We start from the raw sequence: 20,438 nt of genomic DNA, 5'->3' as shown, positions 1-20,438 counted from the left end.
TCTTCCCAATGCTGCTCCGGACCCCGCGCGCACGTCGGATTGCCTGGGACAACGCGAATCGCACGCAATGGCGAAGAATACCGCTGCGATGCTATTCTTCAGCCAATTCGGAGGATCCGCCATGGTTCCAAGAGCTGCGCACCGAAATGTTGCAGCGAGATGCCATACACCTTCCTGAGTTCATCGCCACTCCGCACGAATTCAAGCTATCGCAAAGCATCACGGGTTTCTTACCTCAAGAATGGTGCTATGCCCCCGGTGTTCGTAGTCGCATGGTGCCGTTTGGCCATCACTTGATATGGTTCAATCCCGCAGTGCGGACAACCGAATTACTCCCAGATGGAACAGACGCGTCGCAGAGCCCAGGCGGGCCGTGGGTGCGGCGTATGTGGGCTGGCGGCTCGATACAAGTAAGACCCGACGAGTATTACGACCGTAACCGCGGCTTTAGAGTCGAATTTCCAATGTCTGGGACGGAGCACATAAAGCATGTCCGACTGCACGGAGAAGGCGACACTGCCAAGATCTTTGTCACGATCGAGCGGCGTTTTGCACGGGTGGACATCATAGGGAGAGCGTACAACGCGAAGCATGGCAAATTGGGAAAGAATGGAGGTAAAAAACTAAAGACTTATCTCGAGCAGCAGTTGCGAGACGGCGACGACTGGGGCGACGCCATCGTGAAGGAGGAGCGTAACCTGGTCTTTTTCAAGGAGCGCCCCGCTGCCGAATTGGAGGCAGTCAAGGCCGGGCAGATGGCCACCGTGAAGTACCTGCAGCGTGCGTACTCTGACAACCCTCTTGACTATCTACTGACTCTATGTAGCCCCTGGGAAGCCAGACTTCTCCCACGCCCTCACTCCCGACCGCGCCCTTCTTTTCCGCTTCTCTGCTCTTACCTTCAATGCCCATCGCATACACCTCGATCCCGACTACGCTCGTAACGTCGAAGGCCACCGCAACCTGCTAGTTCACGGTCCTCTTTCCCTGCTCCTCATGTTGAAAACCATAAGCCATTACGTGTATGCACAAACCGGGGGAAAGCATGATCTGGAGTCGATCGAATATCGCAATTTAGCGCCGCTGTACTGCGACGAGGAGATGCGCATATGCGGCTTGGAGAAGAAGAAATTGCAACATGGCAGTATATACGATGTATGGATTGAGGGGCCGACTGGAGGTGTTGCTGTCAAGGGCACTGTTTACACCACAGTAAAGAATACTAAGCCGAAACCGCTGGGACCCGGCTCTAGGAGGCCAGACATTACAGCACTCAATGCTGCCGCCAAGAAGACACCAAAAGCGCAAGAGCCTACCACGACTCCTGAGTCCTCGACGGGTTCTGAGCCTGTATCTCAGCCCCAAGGTGAGACTCCAAACAACTCCACTCCCAGTGAAACTACCTCTCAACCATCATCTAGAGAAGTAAACCCACCGACCGCACAAACAACAAGCCGAGCGCCCCGTCGAAAGCGCGCCTCCAACACCACGGCCTACAACTTCATTTCCCTCCCTCCCAGCAAAGCACCGTCTGCTCGCATCGTCGACTCGTACAAGCCAGTAAAACCGACGATATCGATACGTTCGAGGGAAATCATTCGACGCGCTCGTCGGCGTGCCCCGAAGGAGATTCACGTCAAGCCTATACCGCTCGTTCGCAGGTTCGATGCGACACCGTACACCCCAGACCCTATTCGCACGGCTTCGAGACATAGCAAATATTTGAGGGAGGGCGCTAGGAAGATCGAGAAGCCTAGTGTGCGCTTTGTTGCGGAGCAGCTGTCGGAGCGTGCGGCGCTGAGGAAGAGGATTGGCTTCAGATATGTACATCATTGAGGTCTTCGCTCGATGATGTGTCGCAACCACTGTATCATCGATCACTGGGTTGCATTGTATGTCACTTTGTATATAACCAAATTCGATCTCAAGTTCCAAGCTCTTGTTGGCCCATTCTGCTTTTGCATCATTGTGTTACAAGGCGGGTCCCAGTCGGATCCGGCTTTACACTCGCTAGTCGGTGAGCTAATGTTACGCATGCAGCTTTTCCTCAGAACCCCGACGGAAGAAGAGGTTTGACCACGTCTTTTCCTTTAGAAAGCAAACGGAATGTATTACATGTCACCTAGTCACGCAACGTTCTTCTAGAAGTATGTATGATACATAGACGCGTGGTCTAGATAGGCATCCAGACACTTTCATTCCCTCTTAACATGAGCATGATGTCATGCTGTGCTCGCCATGCGATTATACACCAAATTAAATTTTGAACGCCGATTCCATGGGTATAGTGCTCCAACAGCTATGTGCCAAATTTAAGAAAGTAAAAAAGAGTATGTACAACGGATAGCGTGTAGGCGTGGGTATCGTGACGCGTGCTGAATTGTTGGAAGGCATCATTGAATGCGGGTATGCCGGTCAATCACAGGCGCGTTGAGCAGAAACACGCATTCGACTCCGATGAAACATCCTGCTGATCAACCTCTTCTAGTCCAGTCATCTGAATTGGAGATCGACGAGCGTTTCGATGCCCGTGAGGGCATCCGAGATGGAGTACCGGTTGGTGAAAGCAGGGAGTCGCCTCCCTTGTTAAAGGTATTGAACAGACCAGCGAGCTCTTCGTAGTCGTACCGCATGGGTGGATCAACAGAGTTGTGGTTGTCAGCAAAAACCTCAATGCTACCCGTTAAGAGCTTTTCGACGTTCGCTCGCCACGAGCAGTGATCGATGATGTCCTTCAATCCGTTCTTGGCGCACAAATGGTCGTCTAACCACTGTAGACGAATCTTCTCCGGCAGTCCATCGTCAAATCGAATGAACTGAATGCTGAAGTGACGGCTACCTCCGGGTCGTTGTTCCAATCGCGCGATATCGAGGATGATCTTATCAAAGGTAGCGGTTTTCTCATTTGACCAGACGCCGTCAGTCAGTACGAGAAGTGTTGTAGCTGGTTTGCCGGCTTGCTTCCATTCTTCAGAGATGGTTTGGAAAATCCGCGCCATGTCTGTAGTGGCGTTATCGTTCGGTTTCTGTTCTGGCCACGCTGCCTTCAAGGCTTTCTTCAGCTTCTTCCGACCCCAATCTCCTTTTAGGCGCTGCTGGTCATGGGTGCGACCATCAACCGTGAACTTGACGTCGAATCCATCCCTATCTAGGCCAGCGGCGTTCATTGCGAGCGTTTGTGCGACGAACGTCACGATCGGCCAGTGCTTGCACATTGTCCACCCGTTATCGATAACTAAAATCTGCAATATGTTAGCTGAGTTTACAGAAGGTCTGCAATTAGCTTACAAGCTCACGCGGGTCAATGAACGTGTCTTTAATGCTAGCATCTCGCGATCTGGTTTCAAGGCCCAATGTACCCTTCAATTTTGCAAGGCCTTTTGCGACCCCCTTCGAGACCTGCTCTTCCATAGCCTTTCTTTTCAAGCAAATGTCGTAGGGCAATTCCAGTGCAGACAGAGGAAGTGGAAAAGCAGAAGTTTCGTAAGGGGTCGAAGACGTGAGGTTGTGCAGAGCTTCCTTCTCGGGAAAGTGAGTGGATGAGCTGGGTGTCACCGGTTGGTAGTGTGAGAATTGAGCACCTCCGGTTGGCGAAACTATTATTGACGGGCCAGAGTTGCCAAAAGTCTCAATTGGACCCGAGGCCCCAACTCTGAGCTCTTCTACGAGTTTGTCGTCAAAGGAAGGATTTGTGGGAATCGTATTGAATACGGCAGGGGCGTCTCCTTTGTGACTCCGGCGATTCACGGCGTTGTCCATGGATGAGGTAGCGTTGTGGTTGATATTACGTTCACGAGCAAAATTGATGGGTGTGAGTGGAGGAGACCCTGTTGGATATGTCTCTTTATCGGCCATGGGATTGTTGCAGTACTTCGGGGAGGGCGAATCTGCTTGTGGGATATGCAGATTGAGTCTTCCCGAGTTACCGCTGCCAGGTACATCGACCTCGAAAAGATCGCTGTGTGACTTTGTTGTGAAGGAATCATCGCTATGAGGCCCAGTGCCAGGACCGGGTACTTTGTTCCGGCGACGAGACGATGATGGCGGTGTCGCGGGGCCCTCGGTTTGCCGAGACGTATGTACGCCATTCGGTGTCTGGGGCTCTAGATCTGACAGTCTTTGGGCATATGCTTTAAACTGCGGATTTCTGGGCCTAATCTGGCGACCACCAAATTGTAGTTCCTTTGAGAGAGTAGAATCAATGGGACTTTCTGTGACAGCACCGTTGTGCACAGCGTTCATGAGTAGCGGCTCGCTAATCACCTCTTGGTTGTGACAATCTCCGAGCTTTTCCTCTAGGATTTGCATGCGATGCGCTGTCTGACCGAGTGGCTTGTTTCTGATCATCTCTTCCATTTTTACCTGCATTGACGCCCGCTCTCGAGGGTTTACTTGCGCCAGCGGTGGTTGTAGGGGATTGTTCTTCGGCTCAGAGGTCCTCTGTATCTGAGCTTCTTCCTCTATGCTCGAAAGAGCACGCATGACTAAGGAATCTGTGTCTTTGGAGCGTCGTGGAAGCTTTTGGATCTTATGTTGAGCCCAATCGCTCAGTTCTTGCAGCTCCACGCAGAGCTCCTCTAAACTGGATCGTGTCGCTGGATTTGCTCGCAGTAGCTTGCTCTCTATTATACCTAGAACCTTCTCCGTTGTCGTATCTGAGAGCCGAAGATGTCCACGAAGGTAATTGTGCCACTTTTCAATCTCCGGCAGGACACTTTCGCCGTCATGGAACCGGTCCGATCTCTGCCCGTTCTTGTTGTTCGCTGGGGATAGTCGTCGAAGTCGGTCGTATTGGCGAAGACCTTGGAATCCAAGGACTATCCACGTTGCAGCGACCGATAGCACACAACCGAACGACCAGGCGTCAATAGCTTGCGTCACACCGGACAAGGTTCCGTCCGGGTGCCTCATACGAGATACTTCAGGCGCACCTACGGAACGTCAGTCTTGCGCTAGGTATGCTGGCTGCCTTGAAAACTTACCATATGTGTCAGTGAACCCCCTGTCAAGCTGTTAGCACGAAGATTAAGATGTCTTAGAAGCGCCTCAACCGAAGCGCAGTATAACAGATACATACTAGTAAAAAGTTAGCAAGATATCCTGTGCACTATCCGCGGCGGCTACCTTACCCTTATTAACTCTGTTGGTACAGAGTCTTCGTGCCCATCCACCACAGGCGCGAAGCTGGCGAAGCCAAAGTCAGCCAGCTTCAATCGTCCGCGCACGCTGAGAACATTGTCGGGTTTGATATCTGCGTGCCATCTTACACAAGTCAGCCGTGAAATGTCAAACATCGAGAGATGTGTACCCATGATATCTCCTTGGTCGGCCTTTACTCCGCACAACTTCGAGGTGATGAACGTGACGGATGGCGTCGGCGACTTTGAAGAGCGATTTCCAGTGTTGAAGTATCTCCTGCGCTTGTACAGGAGGGACGTTAGTCTCGTCGGCCCATGCTTGGTACAAGTCATTTTCGCCATACTCCAACAAGAGATTGTATGTTTTCCCCACATCCTCACCCTCGCCATAGTCATGAGTGTATGAGCCCAAGTATCGCAGTATAGGAACTTCGTCGCTCGACTGCAGGCCCAAGAATGCTTCCTTCTCTAGCTCGAAATCTCGCTTCCTATCACTGCCGTAGGATTTGAGCACCATCTGATAACACTGAGAGGGGTTAGCTTGTATCAGTCGCGTGCTCTCAAGAAGTCTGACCTGTCCAAACTCCTTGTCTACGTAAAGTGAGTCTTGCAAGGCCAGTGCAAGCGTGTTATCAGAGACAAGATCCTTTTGCACTGCCACCCAGTATATCGACGCAGTGCCTCCCTTATCTAAGAGCTTGATCTTCGAACAGAATGGGGGTATCACTTTCGTCCCATGCAGATTGACATGCATGTCCCAAGTCAGAGGCAGGGGACAGAACTTCCACTTCTCTTTGTGAAAAGCCCCCATGATATTCTCCACTTCCTTAGGGTGTACGACTGCGGCTAGCTGTTCTCGGAGGTTCTGGTCGTGTCCGCTGTGCGGGAGGTGGGCGTCGAACATGTTCGCTTCGTAAAACCGGTCGATGAGATGATCGCGTCCCTGTTCGAGAAGCAGGCTGAGGATACGGAGGCAGGATTGCCCACTTCTATATATCCTTGAAGACATGATTGGTAGACTCAGGTGATCTGGGACTAACATCTCATCCAGAAAACAGGCTAACTTCGTGTGAGGGCTCTCGGAGGCTTGCTTCTTCCACCATGCTTCGAGGGCGTGAACGTGCACAATCGTGCGTTGGCAGCTGCAAGACTCAGGCGGACGGCATTCGTTTTGGCACGCTACTTGACGTGTCCATTCTGTTTCCAACAGGTTTGTGAATTCATCCCTGATGGGCAGAGATGGACTCTGCTGGTAGTTTGCGCCTGACATTTCGACGTGGTCCCAACCAAAGATCAGGCTGTGAAGGCCTTATGGGCAAAGATGCATCGCACAAGGCTGAAGTGGGGTTAGGTGCGCCGGTGCTGATTTTGCGTCCAGTGGTCGTTGCGCCGGGCTCGAATGGGTCGCGCAAAGCATGCGCGCAGTGAAGTCTGGAAGAGACCAGAGGAGATGAGAAGCACTAAGTTGAGATGGCAGAGTCTCAGTGGCACGAGCAGGGTACATATTAACTCAGACCGAGTATTACCAGCCTCGAGCAGCGGATGACAGGGACAGGCTGAGGTCGCGCCAATAGATGCTTGGAGGACCTTCGTGGCTGCAGCGAGCTGATGCTGTCCATCCGCGATCGAGGCAACAAGGCAGAGTATGTGCATAGCCACTAGCACATTGTCGCGTCGGCTGTGCGCTCGAACTTCGACAGGAGCACGTTCTTATTGGATTGCGGTATGCGCTGTCCGAAAGCTGCGCCATAGTTTGTATGAAAAAGAGGTGTTGAAGAATAGATGTGGGTATGGGAGGTTTCCCGCAGCGCTGAACGCATGTTCGCTAAGCCCCACCGACCCCACCTTCCGTGCCTGCCTGCCCCCGACGGCGTCTGCCCGCCGCAACCGAGTGTCAGCTTATGAGATTGCGGTCTGACACATAATGCGCAGAACTATGATACGGTACACGTTCTTAGATGTTACGCCGATATTGAAAGCTGCCACACAAAGAGAAATCAAGTTATTAAGGTCCATCATGCTCGAAGCTTCGCATATACACCCGTCAACCATGTTTAGCTCTGCTGCGTTCCCATCGAGGAAGGCCAGGGCGACTCGTTCCGAACTGATGTATGCTAGAAGTAAACCGAGGTATTAAAGCCCCCAAGCGCTTTACTAAACCTTCGCTGGTAGCATTAGTCGTGCCGGAGCGATCGCTGGGTGGCATTTGCACATAAGAAGCTGCTTCTGTGGGTGTGGTATCCAGGACTGCACGTCTCAAACGTTCGACAAAAGTCAAATCTCTTGTCGATACGCTATAGAACCGGAAAGTTAGCCATGCACCAAACAGCGTAAGAGCAGTCAGTGGTATGGTGACTTGGAGCCATCGCTTCAAGGCGAGGTTCGAAAAAGAGCCATTGTCGTAACTGGCAGATTCACGGTTCTGGTCTTGGTACTTGACAATGTCGGTGCTGAAAAACGTCTGCGATTCATTAGAGGAAGCGCTCACAACGAGAGCATCGACTTACTGAGACAAAAGTAGCCGGAAGATAGATCAGAGTCAGAATAGTGATGATCCGCATGACAACGGTCTCCCGTTCGAGATTCTTGTTCAGCTGTTCCGTTCGGTCCGAGACTTGACTCTGCAGATGCTGCAATACAAGCTGCTTTCTATCGCTTATGATGTTCGCTAGAAGCTTTGCTCGGGCTAGTTGCATGTCGAAGTCCGCAGAGATCTCATTGAGCTGGGATATGAAGGCGGCAAGGTGCTCTTCACAAGACGTCTTCAGGGTATCAGGAAAGTCCTTGCGGGCAATTAAGTTTGAGTAGAACCTGCACAAGGCCCTCAGGACTTTCGCGTTAGCAGAAAGCACCATAACGACCTCGTTGGTTTTGTCGTGCCAATGTTGCAGATCTTGAATATCCCACCACTGATATTGTCTGTATGCATGATCGGGGCCGCGAAGCCCATCGACTGCCATTCCACTCTAAAAGCCGCGACGTCAGCATTAGATGAGAAAAATATGTGCGTAGGTGACACTCACTTCTTGCTCAACCACCCTTTCAAGCCAGACGAGGTACCTTCTCCAGTTCTCAGTCGACCATTGGCAGTAGAGCAGGTGAGTCGCCAGAGATGATCTAAAACAGGCTGCTGTGTCGCTATAGCTCTCATTGTCTGATTTAGCGGCGGGCCTAGTGAGTTCCTCGTAGCGGTCGCGTAGGTCCATGCTACCTTTGGTGACGATCCACAGCGTGGTCCCGAATTCCACATCGAATTGATGATGAATAGCAGCATCTCGGATGGACCATTCGTCAAGCTTGATGTTTTCGCTACTTGTTTGTTTGGGTTGTACCCCTTTCAAGTTGTAGCAGAGTTGGAAATGTTTGCCGCTTCGTCCTAGATTAGGAGCTGAATGTCCGCTGAAAGGGAGTTTGAGGCGAATTTGCTCACGAAAGCCACTGAACCGAAGATCTCTTGCATCACTCTGTGCCCCAAACACCATCATGAAGTCCAGGTACCCTGACATGACCTGATGATATGATAGGATCTGACAGAGACTGTTCCTGGTGGTTTTCAATTTGTCTCGCGAGTTCTGGCCGTAGAAGTAACTGTGTTATTAGCGTAAAGAACTCATTAGAAGAGAGCTAGAGCATACATGAATCTGCACCGTGGGTCTCGTTTTCGAGCCACAACCTGTTGTACGATGGGATTGACTGTGTCTTGCACGATCTCCACCCCGAGCCATTCCGTGACTTTACCCGGGTTATGTAAGTTCCGCTTCAAGCGTGCTGCTTCAATTAGCATTTCTTCGAACAGAGGAAGTCTTAACAAACCTTTTCCATCAGCAGTGCCTATGTCGATCACTGGAATCTCGAAAGTATCGTTAACATTATCGTGCTTATCCGTGAGACACAGATCATGCTCGACAACATCGAGAAGGCTCTTGTAAGAAGCGAGCTTGTTTTGGTTCGAGAGGATTTCGTTAGGCATGAGATTTTGTGGATAGTCGTTGCTCTTACTGTAGGACTTCTGGAATTCCACTGATGTAGCACACGCCATCTTGAAGGTCTGGAGAAGCACAGATGTGAAGACTGTTGCTAGGTGCAAATCGAGAACGCCGTAGGTTGACCATGTTTATGAGTTCAGTATGTGGATAAGATTTCCTCGAGAGGCTGACAGTGGCTGATTCGTCACGGCTGTGTGAGGTTTCAGTAGACATGAATCGCTAATTTCGTCAGGGATCACCGCCACGGCTTACTTGGGTATGCAAGCCCCTCACCGTCAGCGATACACCGCACGAGGACTTAAAAATCGACCTTGCCAATCATGCGCCATCAAGATACTGTGGTAAAACTTGCATTTGCCTTTAAGAGGCTGAATTTTGCCCCTCCTCTCGCTCGGGTGAGCTCGAGGCTCTCCGCGTTCTCTTAGGCGCATCTCTCCTGTTCCTCAGCTCTCTTCGATCGCCCTAAAGAGCTCAGCCTCCATTGCAAACAGATTAGGCAAATGCACGAAAACCACGAGACTTACCTCCGTCAGTTCCTCGGGCACCTCGAAAACCCACTTGTCGTTGAACTACATGACTGGTGAGACTAACTTCTCCAAGATAAAGACGTTACGTACCCTCTGCGGCTTAAAATCCCACTTGGACCATTTGACTCTGAGAAATTCCTCGATCTTCTCCCATGGAAAGTCGTCGTATGCTGTGTATGTTTCTTGGATACGCTCGCCTCTGCTTGCCGATGGGAGAGTAGGTCTGCGCTGAGCTTCACGCGCCTCTTTCAACGCTGGGTCGGCTGGTCGAGGGCCATGGGGCGCCATCTTGGTAGATGATGACTGAGATATAATCAGGCGCAATGGGCATGCAATGCCCACAATACAAGTCGTGCTTCTTGAAGTCGGGCGGTAGGCTGACTATTGTCGCGATGAAACTCCTGCACTGCTTTTCCTAGATCAGGCGCGAAAGGCTGAGAACCAAACTATATACGTTCCCGTGCGAGCGGCGCCAGCCTTATGGCCCCATCTCGAACGGATCTGGGGGAGATGCGGGTCACCACATCGAAGCGGGTGTCAAAGTATGTCCTGCATCACAGATGCAGGTGCTTGGGAAGTCGGCAAATCCTGGGGCTTTACGTGTCGATGTGATCACAGTGCTGCTAGGCAGCTACGCACCTGAGAGTTTGGGTCGAGTAGCCCAGCTTGCCTTCTTTTGCCTGCTTTGCCTGGTTGGTCGCTCGACTATGCCATTGGCCAGCCGCTTCAGCCACCCCATAGGTATGCATGTGCATCACACTGCATGCGTGCGCTGCCAAGAAAATAGTTCGAGATCTCGATGCTCGAGCAGAGCCGCATCGTGTGATCAGCAGCATGCTGTTCGAAGACGCCCCGGTCCACGTTCCTAGAAAGTGCGGCAATTCACAGCTGTAAAATGCCAATTCTCATCGCAGCACACGCGCTGACGTCACAGTCGTGCAGCTGTGAAGACATCATGCGTGACAGAGAACGTGAAGTATTCAGCGTCGCTTAACCCAATCTTCTCAACAATACCTAGGAAGTTACCATGTTGCAGAGCACGAGGAGATACACCCGAGAATTACGGGTGAGAGAATTGCGCAGCTCCGAAACCTGCTCAACAGCAAGCTCGCAACTTCGCGAAGTTCGTCTACCACGACAATAATTACCTCCGCCTGAGCCAGCGTTCACGCCTATACCTGCGCGGGCCCCATAGCAAATGGATCCAACTCGACTTACGCCTCCTGAATCTGGTACAGGCGGAGGAGGCAACGGCGGCGCTGCAAGTCAGAAGACCTTGACGGCAGAAGAGAAGAACCAGTGCCCATACGGCGACACACGCTGGCCTCCTGCTAATATATCGATATCCAAGCCTCTGCACTTGTTGAGCGACGAGAGTGAGGAGCCAATATATTACCACTTGATACACGAAAACATCAGCCCTCAAGTCGAGTTCTGGAAGGGTCCGGTAAAGGCTCAAGCCACTGCCGCCTACGCAGAGAAGGGCCTTGCTTTGCCAATATCCAAAGTAGGAAAGAGCAAGAAGGAGATAAAGGCCGCAAAAGAGAGAGCGCTTGAAGATGAAGCGCCGAGAGCGAAGACGGAAATCGAGCAGGCTAGGGATACGAAGATGCTGAAAGAGTTGAGCAGTGGACCGAGGGGAACACTCTGGCAGCTTGACGAAGAGCACCTGCACGTTTGGAGATGTATCGAAGTGGTCCAGAAGGTGCATGGGGCGGTGAGCCTTAGTGCCGAGCGGCGGGAAATATTTTCGATGTTCGGTGTTGGCCTCAAGCGCATCGATGGTGATATGTTGATGGTCAGCCAGAAGGCGTAAGCAGCCAGCTCACCCGGACGGGTCGGGTGTAGTAGGATCAATATACACAACGCTCATCCCCGATAATTGAGTTCTTCGCAAAACCTTGGTGCACCTGCAGATTAGCAGAAATCTCAGGCGCTGACAAACGTGAAACGTGAGGCTGGCGATGGAGTTATGGATCGAAAGCCGAGGCTAGCTTGCGGATGTGGTCATAGCGCCTTCTCGATGATTCCAATCGTCGAGCGACCCAAATTTTTAGAGGCATCGAACATCTGCGACCACTCTTCTCCGCATCCTCCTCTTCATCCGCACTATTCCTGGTTATATTGCATAAAGCTGGAGTCTAGGAGCAACATTTGAGATTCCTTTTTCTCTACCTACACATCCCAATTCCGTCACAATGCAAAGAGCTTTCGCATCGCGGGCGCGGACTTCGGCCCTCAACTCGAGCTCCAAGCTCCGGTCCACCAGCTACAACCTCCAGCAGCAGAGGTTTGCGCACAAGGTATGCCAATCGCACACTTACATCGTCAAAAAAGACGCAACACTAACAATTAGAAGGAACTGAAGTTCGGCGTCGAGGCACGAGCAGGACTGCTGAAGGGTGTCGACACACTTGCAAAGGCCGTATCAACAACATTGGGTCCTAAGGGTCGCAATGTATTGATCGAGTCGAGCTACGGCTCGCCCAAGATCACCAAGGGTACGCACGAGTTCCGCCGCCATCCTTAACATTGCCCGCTGACATCATTCCAGATGGTGTGACAGTCGCAAAGGCTATTTCCCTCCAAGACAAGTTCGAGAACCTCGGAGCCCGTCTGCTCCAGGACGTCGCCTCCAAGACCAACGAGGCTGCCGGTGACGGTACCACCACTGCCACCGTCCTTGCCCGCGCCATCTTCTCCGAGACCGTTAAGAACGTTGCCGCCGGATGCAACCCCATGGACCTGAGGCGGGGTACCCAGGCCGCTGTCGAGGCCGTCGTTGAGTACCTCAGGGCGAACAAGCGGGACATCACCACCAGCGAGGAGATCGCGCAGGTTGCCACCATCTCTGCCAACGGCGACACACACATTGGCAAGCTTCTGTCCAACGCTATGGAGAAGGTCGGAAAAGAGGGTGTCATCACCGTCAAGGAAGGCAAGACCACCGAGGACGAGCTTGAGGTTACCGAGGGTATGAAGTTCGACCGCGGATACATCTCCCCCTACTTCATCACCGACACCAAGACCGCCAAGGTTGAGTTTGAGAAGCCCCTCATCCTCCTCTCCGAGAAGAAGATCTCCGCTGTCCAGGACATTGTCCCTGCTCTCGAGGCCTCCCAGCAGCTCCGCCGTCCCCTTGTCATCATTGCTGAGGACATTGACGGTGAGGCGCTTGCCGTCTGCATTCTCAACAAGCTCCGTGGCCAGCTCCAGGTTGCCGCTGTCAAGGCTCCTGGCTTCGGTGACAACCGCAAGTCCATCCTTGGCGATCTCGCTGTCCTGACCAACGGTACCGTCTTCAGCGACGACCTCGACATCAAGCTCGAGAAGGCCACTCCCGACATGCTCGGTTCCACCGGATCCATCACCATCACCAAGGAGGACACCGTCATCCTTAACGGCGAGGGCAGCAAGGACCAGGTCTCCCAGCGCTGTGAGCAGATCCGTGGCGTCATCAACGACGCTACCACCTCCGAGTACGAGAAGGAGAAGCTCCAGGAGCGCCTGGCCAAGCTCTCTGGTGGTGTTGCCGTCATCAAGGTCGGTGGCTCCTCCGAGGTTGAGGTTGGTGAGAAGAAGGACCGCATCGTCGACGCTCTGAACGCTACCCGCGCCGCCGTTGAAGAGGGTATCCTGCCCGGTGGTGGTACTGGTCTCCTCAAGGCCTCCGCCAACGCCCTCGGTAACGTCAAGGCTGCCAACTTCGACCAGCAGCTCGGTATCACCATTGTCAAGAACGCCATTACCCACCCCGCCCGCAAGATCGTCGAGAACGCTGGCGCTGAGGGCTCCGTCATCGTTGGCAAGCTCATCGACGAGTACAAGGGTGACTTCAACAAGGGTTTCAACAGCGCCAAGGGCGAGTACGTTGACATGATTGCTGCCGGTATCCTTGACCCCTTCAAGGTTGTCCGCACTGCTCTTGTTGACGCCAGCGGTGTTGCCTCGCTTCTCGGAACTACCGAGGTCGCTATTGTCGAGGCACCCGAGGAGAAGTCTGGACCTCCAGGCGGCATGCCTGGCGGAATGGGTGGTATGGGAGGCATGGGCGGAATGGGCTTCTAAACACCTGAAGTCTAGCCGTCTGTTTTCTTCTTCTTATACCCCCATTCCGTTATAATGACTTTAGTCTTATGCCTTTCCCAGCGATGATTTATGTACACGATATTGGGTTGGTCTCCGCTCTTCACTCATGATTTCTCAAAAGCGCAGCATTGTTGGATATTTGGTTTTTATTGTACAAGATTGTGTAAGGATCTCCTGGGAAGGACAAGATGTATAAAGCGACGAAGGAAATATGAACAAGTTCAAACGAGTTCTCGAGATGCACAACATATGCTTGAGTTATGAATGCTGCAAGGAATAGGATTGGTGGATCACCGCATACACGAAAAAAACCGAACACCTGCCTCCTAGAAGTCTACGTGACCTTGAAGAATACGTGAATGCTGACCCTTGTACTAACATACACAGCAGAGTACCTGTTCAGCCTGCTCCCTGTATGAGGTGGGATGCTGTGACGACTGACAGGGCGTTGCTGTGGCGGCAGAGCCAAACTAAACCTTGTAACGTGTCTGGTATCGTGCCGTGCTCCAGGGCTTGAAGGAACCCCACTAGGGTACGTGCATCGAGAAAACCCCACCCCACCTGCCACTACTCGCTCAGCCTCAGCAATCACACTCTCCTCCTCCGCCTTTTCTCCCGCAAACACATCAACTATCCACCCAGATCAGTTTTCTCTATTGACGTAAGCTGCCACCGCTGCATGCCGAACAGGCTGCCATTCCTTCACTGCTGCATCTTCGCACGCGGCAATCGCAACGATGACGACGACGCTGACAGGCAACCACAGTACTGATAAAGCTACCTGGCGCCTCGACCCCCCTCTAGCATCCTCTACTTTACACATCCGACATTATGGTGAGAACATTTGAGATGCGTTATTGAGGAACTCGAACTAACAACGGATACAGGCTCAATCCGGGTACGTACTGCAAAACAAACAACAGGGCATCAACAACTGTCGCTGCCCGACGACCGCGCCCGCATAGCTCCCCCTGCCTCCACCACCACCCCGACACCCGTCTCGCGCACCCCTCTATCGCCCCCGCACGTACTGACCAAGACGCAGTGTCTCCGTCTCGCCCGAGTGCATCAGCACCTTCAACGAGCTTAAGCTTGGCAAGGACATCAAATGGATTATCTACAAGATCAGCGACGACTGGAAAGAGATTGTCGTCGAGGAGACTTCCAAGGAGGCCAACTTTGACGTCTTCCGCGAGAAGCTGCTCAACGCCAAGAGCAAGGACCGCAAGGGCAAGGAGGGCATTGGCGGTCGCTACGCCGTGTTCGACGTCGAGTACGAGCTCGAAAGCGGAGAGGGCTCCAGGAGCAAGATCACTTTTATCAGCTGGACGCCAGATGATGCGGCGCAATACGTACGTCACAACAACGGGAAGACGATTGTGTGGGAAAGGTTGACTAACGATTGACAGCCCCGCATGATGTACTCATCCTCCAAGGAAGCCATCAAGCGCGCCCTCAACGGTCTCGCCGCCGATATCCAAGCCAACGATGCCGACGACATCGAGTTCGAGAGCATCAAGAGCCGTGTCTCCAAGGGCCGCTAAGCGCCTCTCTCCCACCTTCCCTTCCGACCTGTCGATTTCGCGCACCTGTTAGTATGGAGGAAGGAACGACTGCGGTTGGTAATGATATGAAATGAAAACGATTCGAGCGGTTGATTGGCAGCGGTCATGGCATAGCGAGCTTTTGCGCATGATGATTACAGACGAAACATGCGATATGTGGGCAGTGATAGTGCTGGGTGTAGCTTGCATTATCAGGCTTGGTATGCTTTTGATAGGCTAAACTGGTCAAATTGTCGTCGATGGACAGCTCTGTGTTGGAAGCTTGCATGAAGTGACGCGCGTGATGTCTCTTGTGATGTTGTTTCCGGATATCTGTGAGTGCAATTGTATGGCTCTAGCAGCTATGCCAGATCATTACTTGTTCTGTTCCCACGCTCCCCTAAACATACCCAGTAACCTTTCACTCTCATCCGCGTCCTTGGTTCTCTGCAGCACAAAGTTCTTGAGATCGCCCCAGAACTCGTCTGTCGCAACGACTTCCTTCCCATGACCAAGTGGCGCATCTGCGGCCGCAGTCGCCGTGCCCGCAGACGTCTCTCCTGCACTAGCAAGCCCCTTCTCGCTCTCCGTCGGCGGCGCAACAGCAGGCGGACTCGTCACCGGTGTACCTGCCGACGCCGGACTCGCAGCCCCGCCAAGAGCAGCGCCAGCCATGACCATGACCCCAAACTCGACCTCAGTGCCTGCATCTGTGCCTATAACTTCCAATAGTGTCTTTGAATCTGTGACTGGCTTCTTCTTGTACAGAATCTTTATCTTGGCTGCGGATAATGAGGCTTGTGTCGCGTACTGTTGCTTGAGGTCGTAGACGGAGGTTTTGGATGGGTCGATTGAGCTGAGTGGGATGGTGGGTGTGGTCGGCTTCATGGGTTTGAGCGTCACGGAGATTGACGAGGAAGAGGGTGTGGAGGCATCGTCGTTGGTGGTGGGTTTGGGGTTTGGCCGTTGCGGGTGGGGTGGGTGTGGGAGGCGGGGGAGAGTGTACTGATGGGCTTGTCAGATTCCGATATTTGTGCCTATGGATACTGGATGTGTAGAGGATGGGCGGCGAGGACTTACGGCGCCTTGTGCGGGATATTGGCGTGCGTCTGCAATGTGATCGCTGGAGAGCTTGGGCGGGCGGGCGTCTAGGGCGCTGAGAAATGATTTGCAGAATGCGAGTTCTGACATGATGGATTGCTGGAGGCTCGTTGAATGCGACTTTGAGTAGTGTTTCGGTATCGTGGGATTGCGCGCGGGTCGAAGATGTGTATAGCTCCCGTGCGATGACGCTGTTGGTGTTGCGGGACAGTGGACCGCAGCAGCTCGACCAGGGCAAAGAACGCGCTAAGCCCAAAGGAAGTCCGCTAGCGTGGAAAAAGTTCCAAAGTGCTAGCGAAAGTTCGGTGTTCGCGCTGCTGGTTCACGCTGCCATCTCTCAGTAATTCGACCTTTTTGTTTTACCGCCCACTAAACACCTGCGGGATAAATCTGTCGCCATGGGTCAAGGTCGCCGTATGAAGAAGCAGGGCATGCCCGATGTCCTCGACGAATCGCTAGTTACGAGGAAGCGAAAAGATGCGCCCGACGCCGTGAACCCGGAGCGCAAGAAGAGGAGCAGGACAGCTGCAAGGGAAGCTAAGGAGGCCAAGGCCAAATTGGTACCCAAGACGAGGGTAGCCGGAAAGCCCGTCAAGCCTGTGAAGCAGCCTCTGAAGACGGCTGCAGCTGTCGTGAATGGAGCGAAAGCAAAGGCAAAGAAGTCGGCGCCTCTACCACCTTCGGACGATGAGGACGACATATCCGATATTGAGGATTCTGATCTGGAGAACATCAACGTTACCGGACTTGATGCGCTCGGTAGCGCATCCGAAGGCGAAGACGACGAAGACATGGACGACGACGACTTCGGCTCCGACGTTGTAGATTCGGATGACGATATCAGGCGAGGCGCGGCCATGTGGTCAGACGACGATGACGAGGAGGACGCCGAAGAGAAGCTCACAGCCGCCAACATTGCTGGTCTGTCTACGCGATTGGACATGCAGAAGGCGATTGAGGATGCGGAGGCGCAAGCCGAGTTGGAGGAGAGCAACATGCAAACCAACATCGTCGCGGAGCGACCCAAGATCCTGGAGGACGAGGACGAGGATGGCAGGCCGATCACGAATCTCGTCAACCAGGACATTCAGCTATTGCGCACAAGACTTACCGACACCATCCGTGTACTGGACGACTTCAAGAACCTGGCTGAGGAGGGACGGAGTAGGGCGGAATACAGAGCGTCGCTTTTGAAGGACATTTGTGCTTACTACGGTACGTTTATGATGCATGGGACTCCTAAATCTACGCATACTAATACTATTCAAAGGCTACTCCGAATTCCTGGCTGACAAGCTATTGAACCTCTTCCCACCCCGCGAAGCGCAAGCCTTCTTCGAAGCCAACGAAACCCCAAGACCAGTCGTCATCCGAACAAACACCCTCCGAACACACCGAAGAGAACTTGCGCAAAGCTTGATCAACCGCGGTGTACAACTTGAGCCCGTTGGAAAGTGGTCTAAAGTCGGTCTGCAGATTTTCGATGCGCAAGTGCCGCTCGGAGCCACACCTGTAAGCCTGGCATGCAATGAATGTTTCGAACCATTACTGACTCTTTGTAGGAATACCTCGCTGGACACTACATTCTCCAGGCCGCTTCCTCGTTCTTGCCCGTGATGGCTTTGGCACCCCAAGAAAACGAGCGCGTGCTGGATATGGCTGCTGCTCCTGGTGGAAAAACAACACATTTGGCGGCTTTGATGAAGAACACAGGATGCATCTTTGCCAACGATGCCAACAAGGATCGTGCCAAGGGTCTGATAGGCAACATCCACCGCCTAGGCGCAAGGAACGTCATCGTCTCCCACTACTCGGCTCTTGAGTTCCCCAGGGTCATGGGCGGTTTCGACCGTGTACTTCTCGACGCTCCTTGCTCTGGTACTGGTGTCATCGCCAAGGATGCCAGTGTCAAGACCAACAAGACCGAGGCAGACTTTATGAAGCTACCCCATCTCCAGAAGCAGCTGTTGCTCGCCGCTATCGACTCCGTCAACCACCACTCGAAGACCGGAGGATACATTGTCTACAGTACCTGTTCAGTGACCCTCGAAGAGAACGAGCAAGTCGTTCAGTACGCATTAAACAAGCGACCAAACGTCAAGCTCGTAGAGACCGGTCTCACCTTCGGTAAGGAGGGTTTCACCAACATCGGCGGCAAGGCCTTCCACCCCTCGATGAAGATGACAAGAAGATACTACCCCCACACATACAACGTCGACGGTTTCTTCGTTGCCAAGTTCAAGAAGATTGCGCCTACCCCGCCCAACGCCGTTGGCGTCAACGAATCCTCAATTGCAAAGGCCAAGAATAGCGCCAACCCCAACGCTCCAGCCACCGGACTCGAGATCGTTGATCGTCGGCCCATCGAAGCGGACAGCGACGATGAATCAGACTTTGGTGGCTTCGACGAGGATGAAGACGAGAAGTACATGGAGAAGGCTAAGGTTAAGACAATGCGCAGGAAGGGCAAGGACCCTAGAGCTATCGTGCCAAAGGGCGAGAAGGCTGCAAATGGCACTGCCAAGGAAGCAGCAAAGGAGTCCGCTAAGGAGTCGCCCAAGAAGATCGCTAAGGATGCAACCAAGGAGTCGCCCAAGGAGACAGCAAAGGTCAAGAACGGCGACGTTAGCGCAAAGGAGAAGGCAGGCAGAAAAGAGAAGAAGGGCGGCGGTGTCGAAGTCGCGTCTACACCTAACGGCGTCAGCGCGAAGGAGACCAAGGTTGAGTCTAAGAAGGCGCGGAGAAAGAGTGGTGATAAGAACAAGGCATAGTGGGTTCTTGAAGGCAGGAAGCACAAAAGCAGGAGTTTGGGCTCTTACTAGATACCAATGCATGCTCGGAAGAGTTTTGTTGTCGCCAAATTGGCTTTCGCGTCGATATGTGGTGTTTTGATATTTGTCAATGAGGCTGGAACGTTTTTGCGCTTCCTTCCGTCTTATTGAAAGACTTTGCGCCGGTCGCTACTTCCGTCTCGACCCTTTGACAACAAGCCCACGTGCGTGGCAGCTCCTGCCTGTTACACCAGGAAAAGTTTGCACCGCTATATTTCAAGCAGCTGTCTGCCATTACTCGTGATGCCTGACTCGAAATTGGCTACTGCCAAAGAAGCTTGTTAGGTGGACATGTCACCACTGTTTTCAGCAGATCGTCACGATCGTCGCACCCTGGTGGAGATGCCCAACCAATCTTGCCAAACACACGAGCGGGCTCCTTCCCAGGATCTGGTAAGATGAGTTTGCCCACTGAGATCCAAATCCCGGGACCTGGTTCTGAAACCCTCCGCAGCCTCGATTACAAACTCTGTACCTGCGCGATCGAGCTTCGATGCGCGAAAAACGTCTTCGTGGCTTCTAGCGATGCGTCGATGCCTCTGACGTACAGCGCCGCCAGTGCGCCCGTTAGACTCCGCAGCTACCCCGGAGTACCTCCACATTTCATCAACCTCAACCATCCTTCCACTTCCCGAAAATCAGCCTGGAAGAGAGACGTTCATCGTCGCAGTAAGACCGAGGTGACGGCACGGCACATGTCAGGCATGACCGCTCCGTCGACCACTCATCATCGACATCGCGATGCAGATGCTGCGCCGTAAGCACACGTCCCCGAGTCATCGCGTCGGTCCAAGCAATGCCGAGCACTGAACATCGAAGGGAAGCGAAAGGAAGCGAAGGCTTATTGGCTCAAGGGATTGTGCAGCAACTTCTACACAAGAGAACAACAACTGTCACGAGCACATATTCCAGGGCCCCCGTTTGACAGGACGACAAGAAAACATGCCGCTGCATCCGACGTGTAGCGCTCTCATCTTCGCTGTGGTCATCTTTGGTGTTGCGCGGGGAAAACATTTCTCTGCCAATGTTCAGCGCTCCGAGAATCATACCGACGAGTCTCCACTCTGGAGTTCCTGGGGTTGCAAGGAGACAATCGGCCCATCCTTTTTCTGACATGCCGAAAGGTTGACGCGATCATTGGGAGCGGTAAACTTCTGGAAGGATGCGTCGCCTTGCTTGCAGGAAGTGCGGCATTTCCAGTGTGATGATTTTGTCCTGGCGC

At 53.0% G+C, this 20,438-nt stretch overlaps 8 protein-coding genes across 8 annotated transcripts; 5 read left to right on the top strand and 3 right to left on the bottom strand.

The window, feature by feature from the left end:
* Positions 1-8: 8 nt before the first annotated feature.
* J4E78_004039 (uncharacterized protein) lies at positions 9-1,836 on the top strand (the record flags this gene model as incomplete). Its single annotated transcript, XM_049364671.1, has 2 exons — positions 9-780; positions 827-1,836. 2 exons carry the CDS (start codon positions 9-11, stop codon positions 1,834-1,836), a joined length of 1,782 nt encoding a protein of 593 aa, XP_049223749.1.
* Positions 1,837-2,474: 638 nt separating this feature from the next.
* Positions 2,475-6,304, bottom strand: J4E78_004038 (uncharacterized protein; the record flags this gene model as incomplete). The annotated part of the gene is made up of 7 exons (XM_049364670.1): positions 2,475-3,242; positions 3,289-4,931; positions 4,983-5,010; positions 5,130-5,251; positions 5,337-5,664; positions 5,713-6,127; positions 6,300-6,304. 7 exons carry the CDS (start codon positions 6,302-6,304, stop codon positions 2,475-2,477), a joined length of 3,309 nt encoding a protein of 1,102 aa, XP_049223748.1.
* A 1,108-nt stretch (positions 6,305-7,412) lies between these two features.
* J4E78_004037 (uncharacterized protein) lies at positions 7,413-9,939 on the bottom strand (the record flags this gene model as incomplete). Its single annotated transcript, XM_049364669.1, has 8 exons — positions 7,413-7,432; positions 7,461-7,599; positions 7,646-8,047; positions 8,162-8,726; positions 8,774-8,906; positions 8,952-9,186; positions 9,649-9,693; positions 9,742-9,939. 8 exons carry the CDS (start codon positions 9,937-9,939, stop codon positions 7,413-7,415), a joined length of 1,737 nt encoding a protein of 578 aa, XP_049223747.1.
* A 910-nt stretch (positions 9,940-10,849) lies between these two features.
* J4E78_004036 (uncharacterized protein) lies at positions 10,850-11,467 on the top strand (the record flags this gene model as incomplete). Its single annotated transcript, XM_049364668.1, has 1 exon — positions 10,850-11,467. The coding sequence occupies one exon, from the start codon at positions 10,850-10,852 to the stop codon at positions 11,465-11,467; it is 618 nt and encodes a 205-aa protein (XP_049223746.1).
* A 382-nt stretch (positions 11,468-11,849) lies between these two features.
* HSP60 (chaperonin) lies at positions 11,850-13,719 on the top strand (the record flags this gene model as incomplete). The annotated part of the gene is made up of 3 exons (XM_049364667.1): positions 11,850-11,954; positions 12,011-12,152; positions 12,206-13,719. The coding sequence occupies 3 exons, from the start codon at positions 11,850-11,852 to the stop codon at positions 13,717-13,719; spliced, it is 1,761 nt and encodes a 586-aa protein (XP_049223745.1).
* An 852-nt stretch (positions 13,720-14,571) lies between these two features.
* On the top strand, positions 14,572-15,284 carry J4E78_004034 (uncharacterized protein; the record flags this gene model as incomplete). The annotated part of the gene is made up of 4 exons (XM_049364666.1): positions 14,572-14,574; positions 14,628-14,638; positions 14,786-15,092; positions 15,150-15,284. 4 exons carry the CDS (start codon positions 14,572-14,574, stop codon positions 15,282-15,284), a joined length of 456 nt encoding a protein of 151 aa, XP_049223744.1.
* Positions 15,285-15,659: 375 nt separating this feature from the next.
* On the bottom strand, positions 15,660-16,475 carry J4E78_004033 (uncharacterized protein; the record flags this gene model as incomplete). Its single annotated transcript, XM_049364665.1, has 2 exons — positions 15,660-16,289; positions 16,365-16,475. The coding sequence occupies 2 exons, from the start codon at positions 16,473-16,475 to the stop codon at positions 15,660-15,662; spliced, it is 741 nt and encodes a 246-aa protein (XP_049223743.1).
* Positions 16,476-16,783: 308 nt separating this feature from the next.
* On the top strand, positions 16,784-19,156 carry J4E78_004032 (uncharacterized protein; the record flags this gene model as incomplete). The annotated part of the gene is made up of 3 exons (XM_049364664.1): positions 16,784-17,600; positions 17,656-17,897; positions 17,948-19,156. 3 exons carry the CDS (start codon positions 16,784-16,786, stop codon positions 19,154-19,156), a joined length of 2,268 nt encoding a protein of 755 aa, XP_049223742.1.
* Positions 19,157-20,438: the final 1,282 nt, after the last annotated feature.

This window comes from Alternaria triticimaculans (assembly GCF_023758025.1).
Source record: "Alternaria triticimaculans strain BMP 0046 chromosome Unknown scaffold_4, whole genome shotgun sequence".
Classification (NCBI taxonomy): Eukaryota; Fungi; Ascomycota; class Dothideomycetes; order Pleosporales; family Pleosporaceae; genus Alternaria; species Alternaria triticimaculans.
This window is presented reverse-complemented; position numbering and strand designations above follow the sequence as displayed.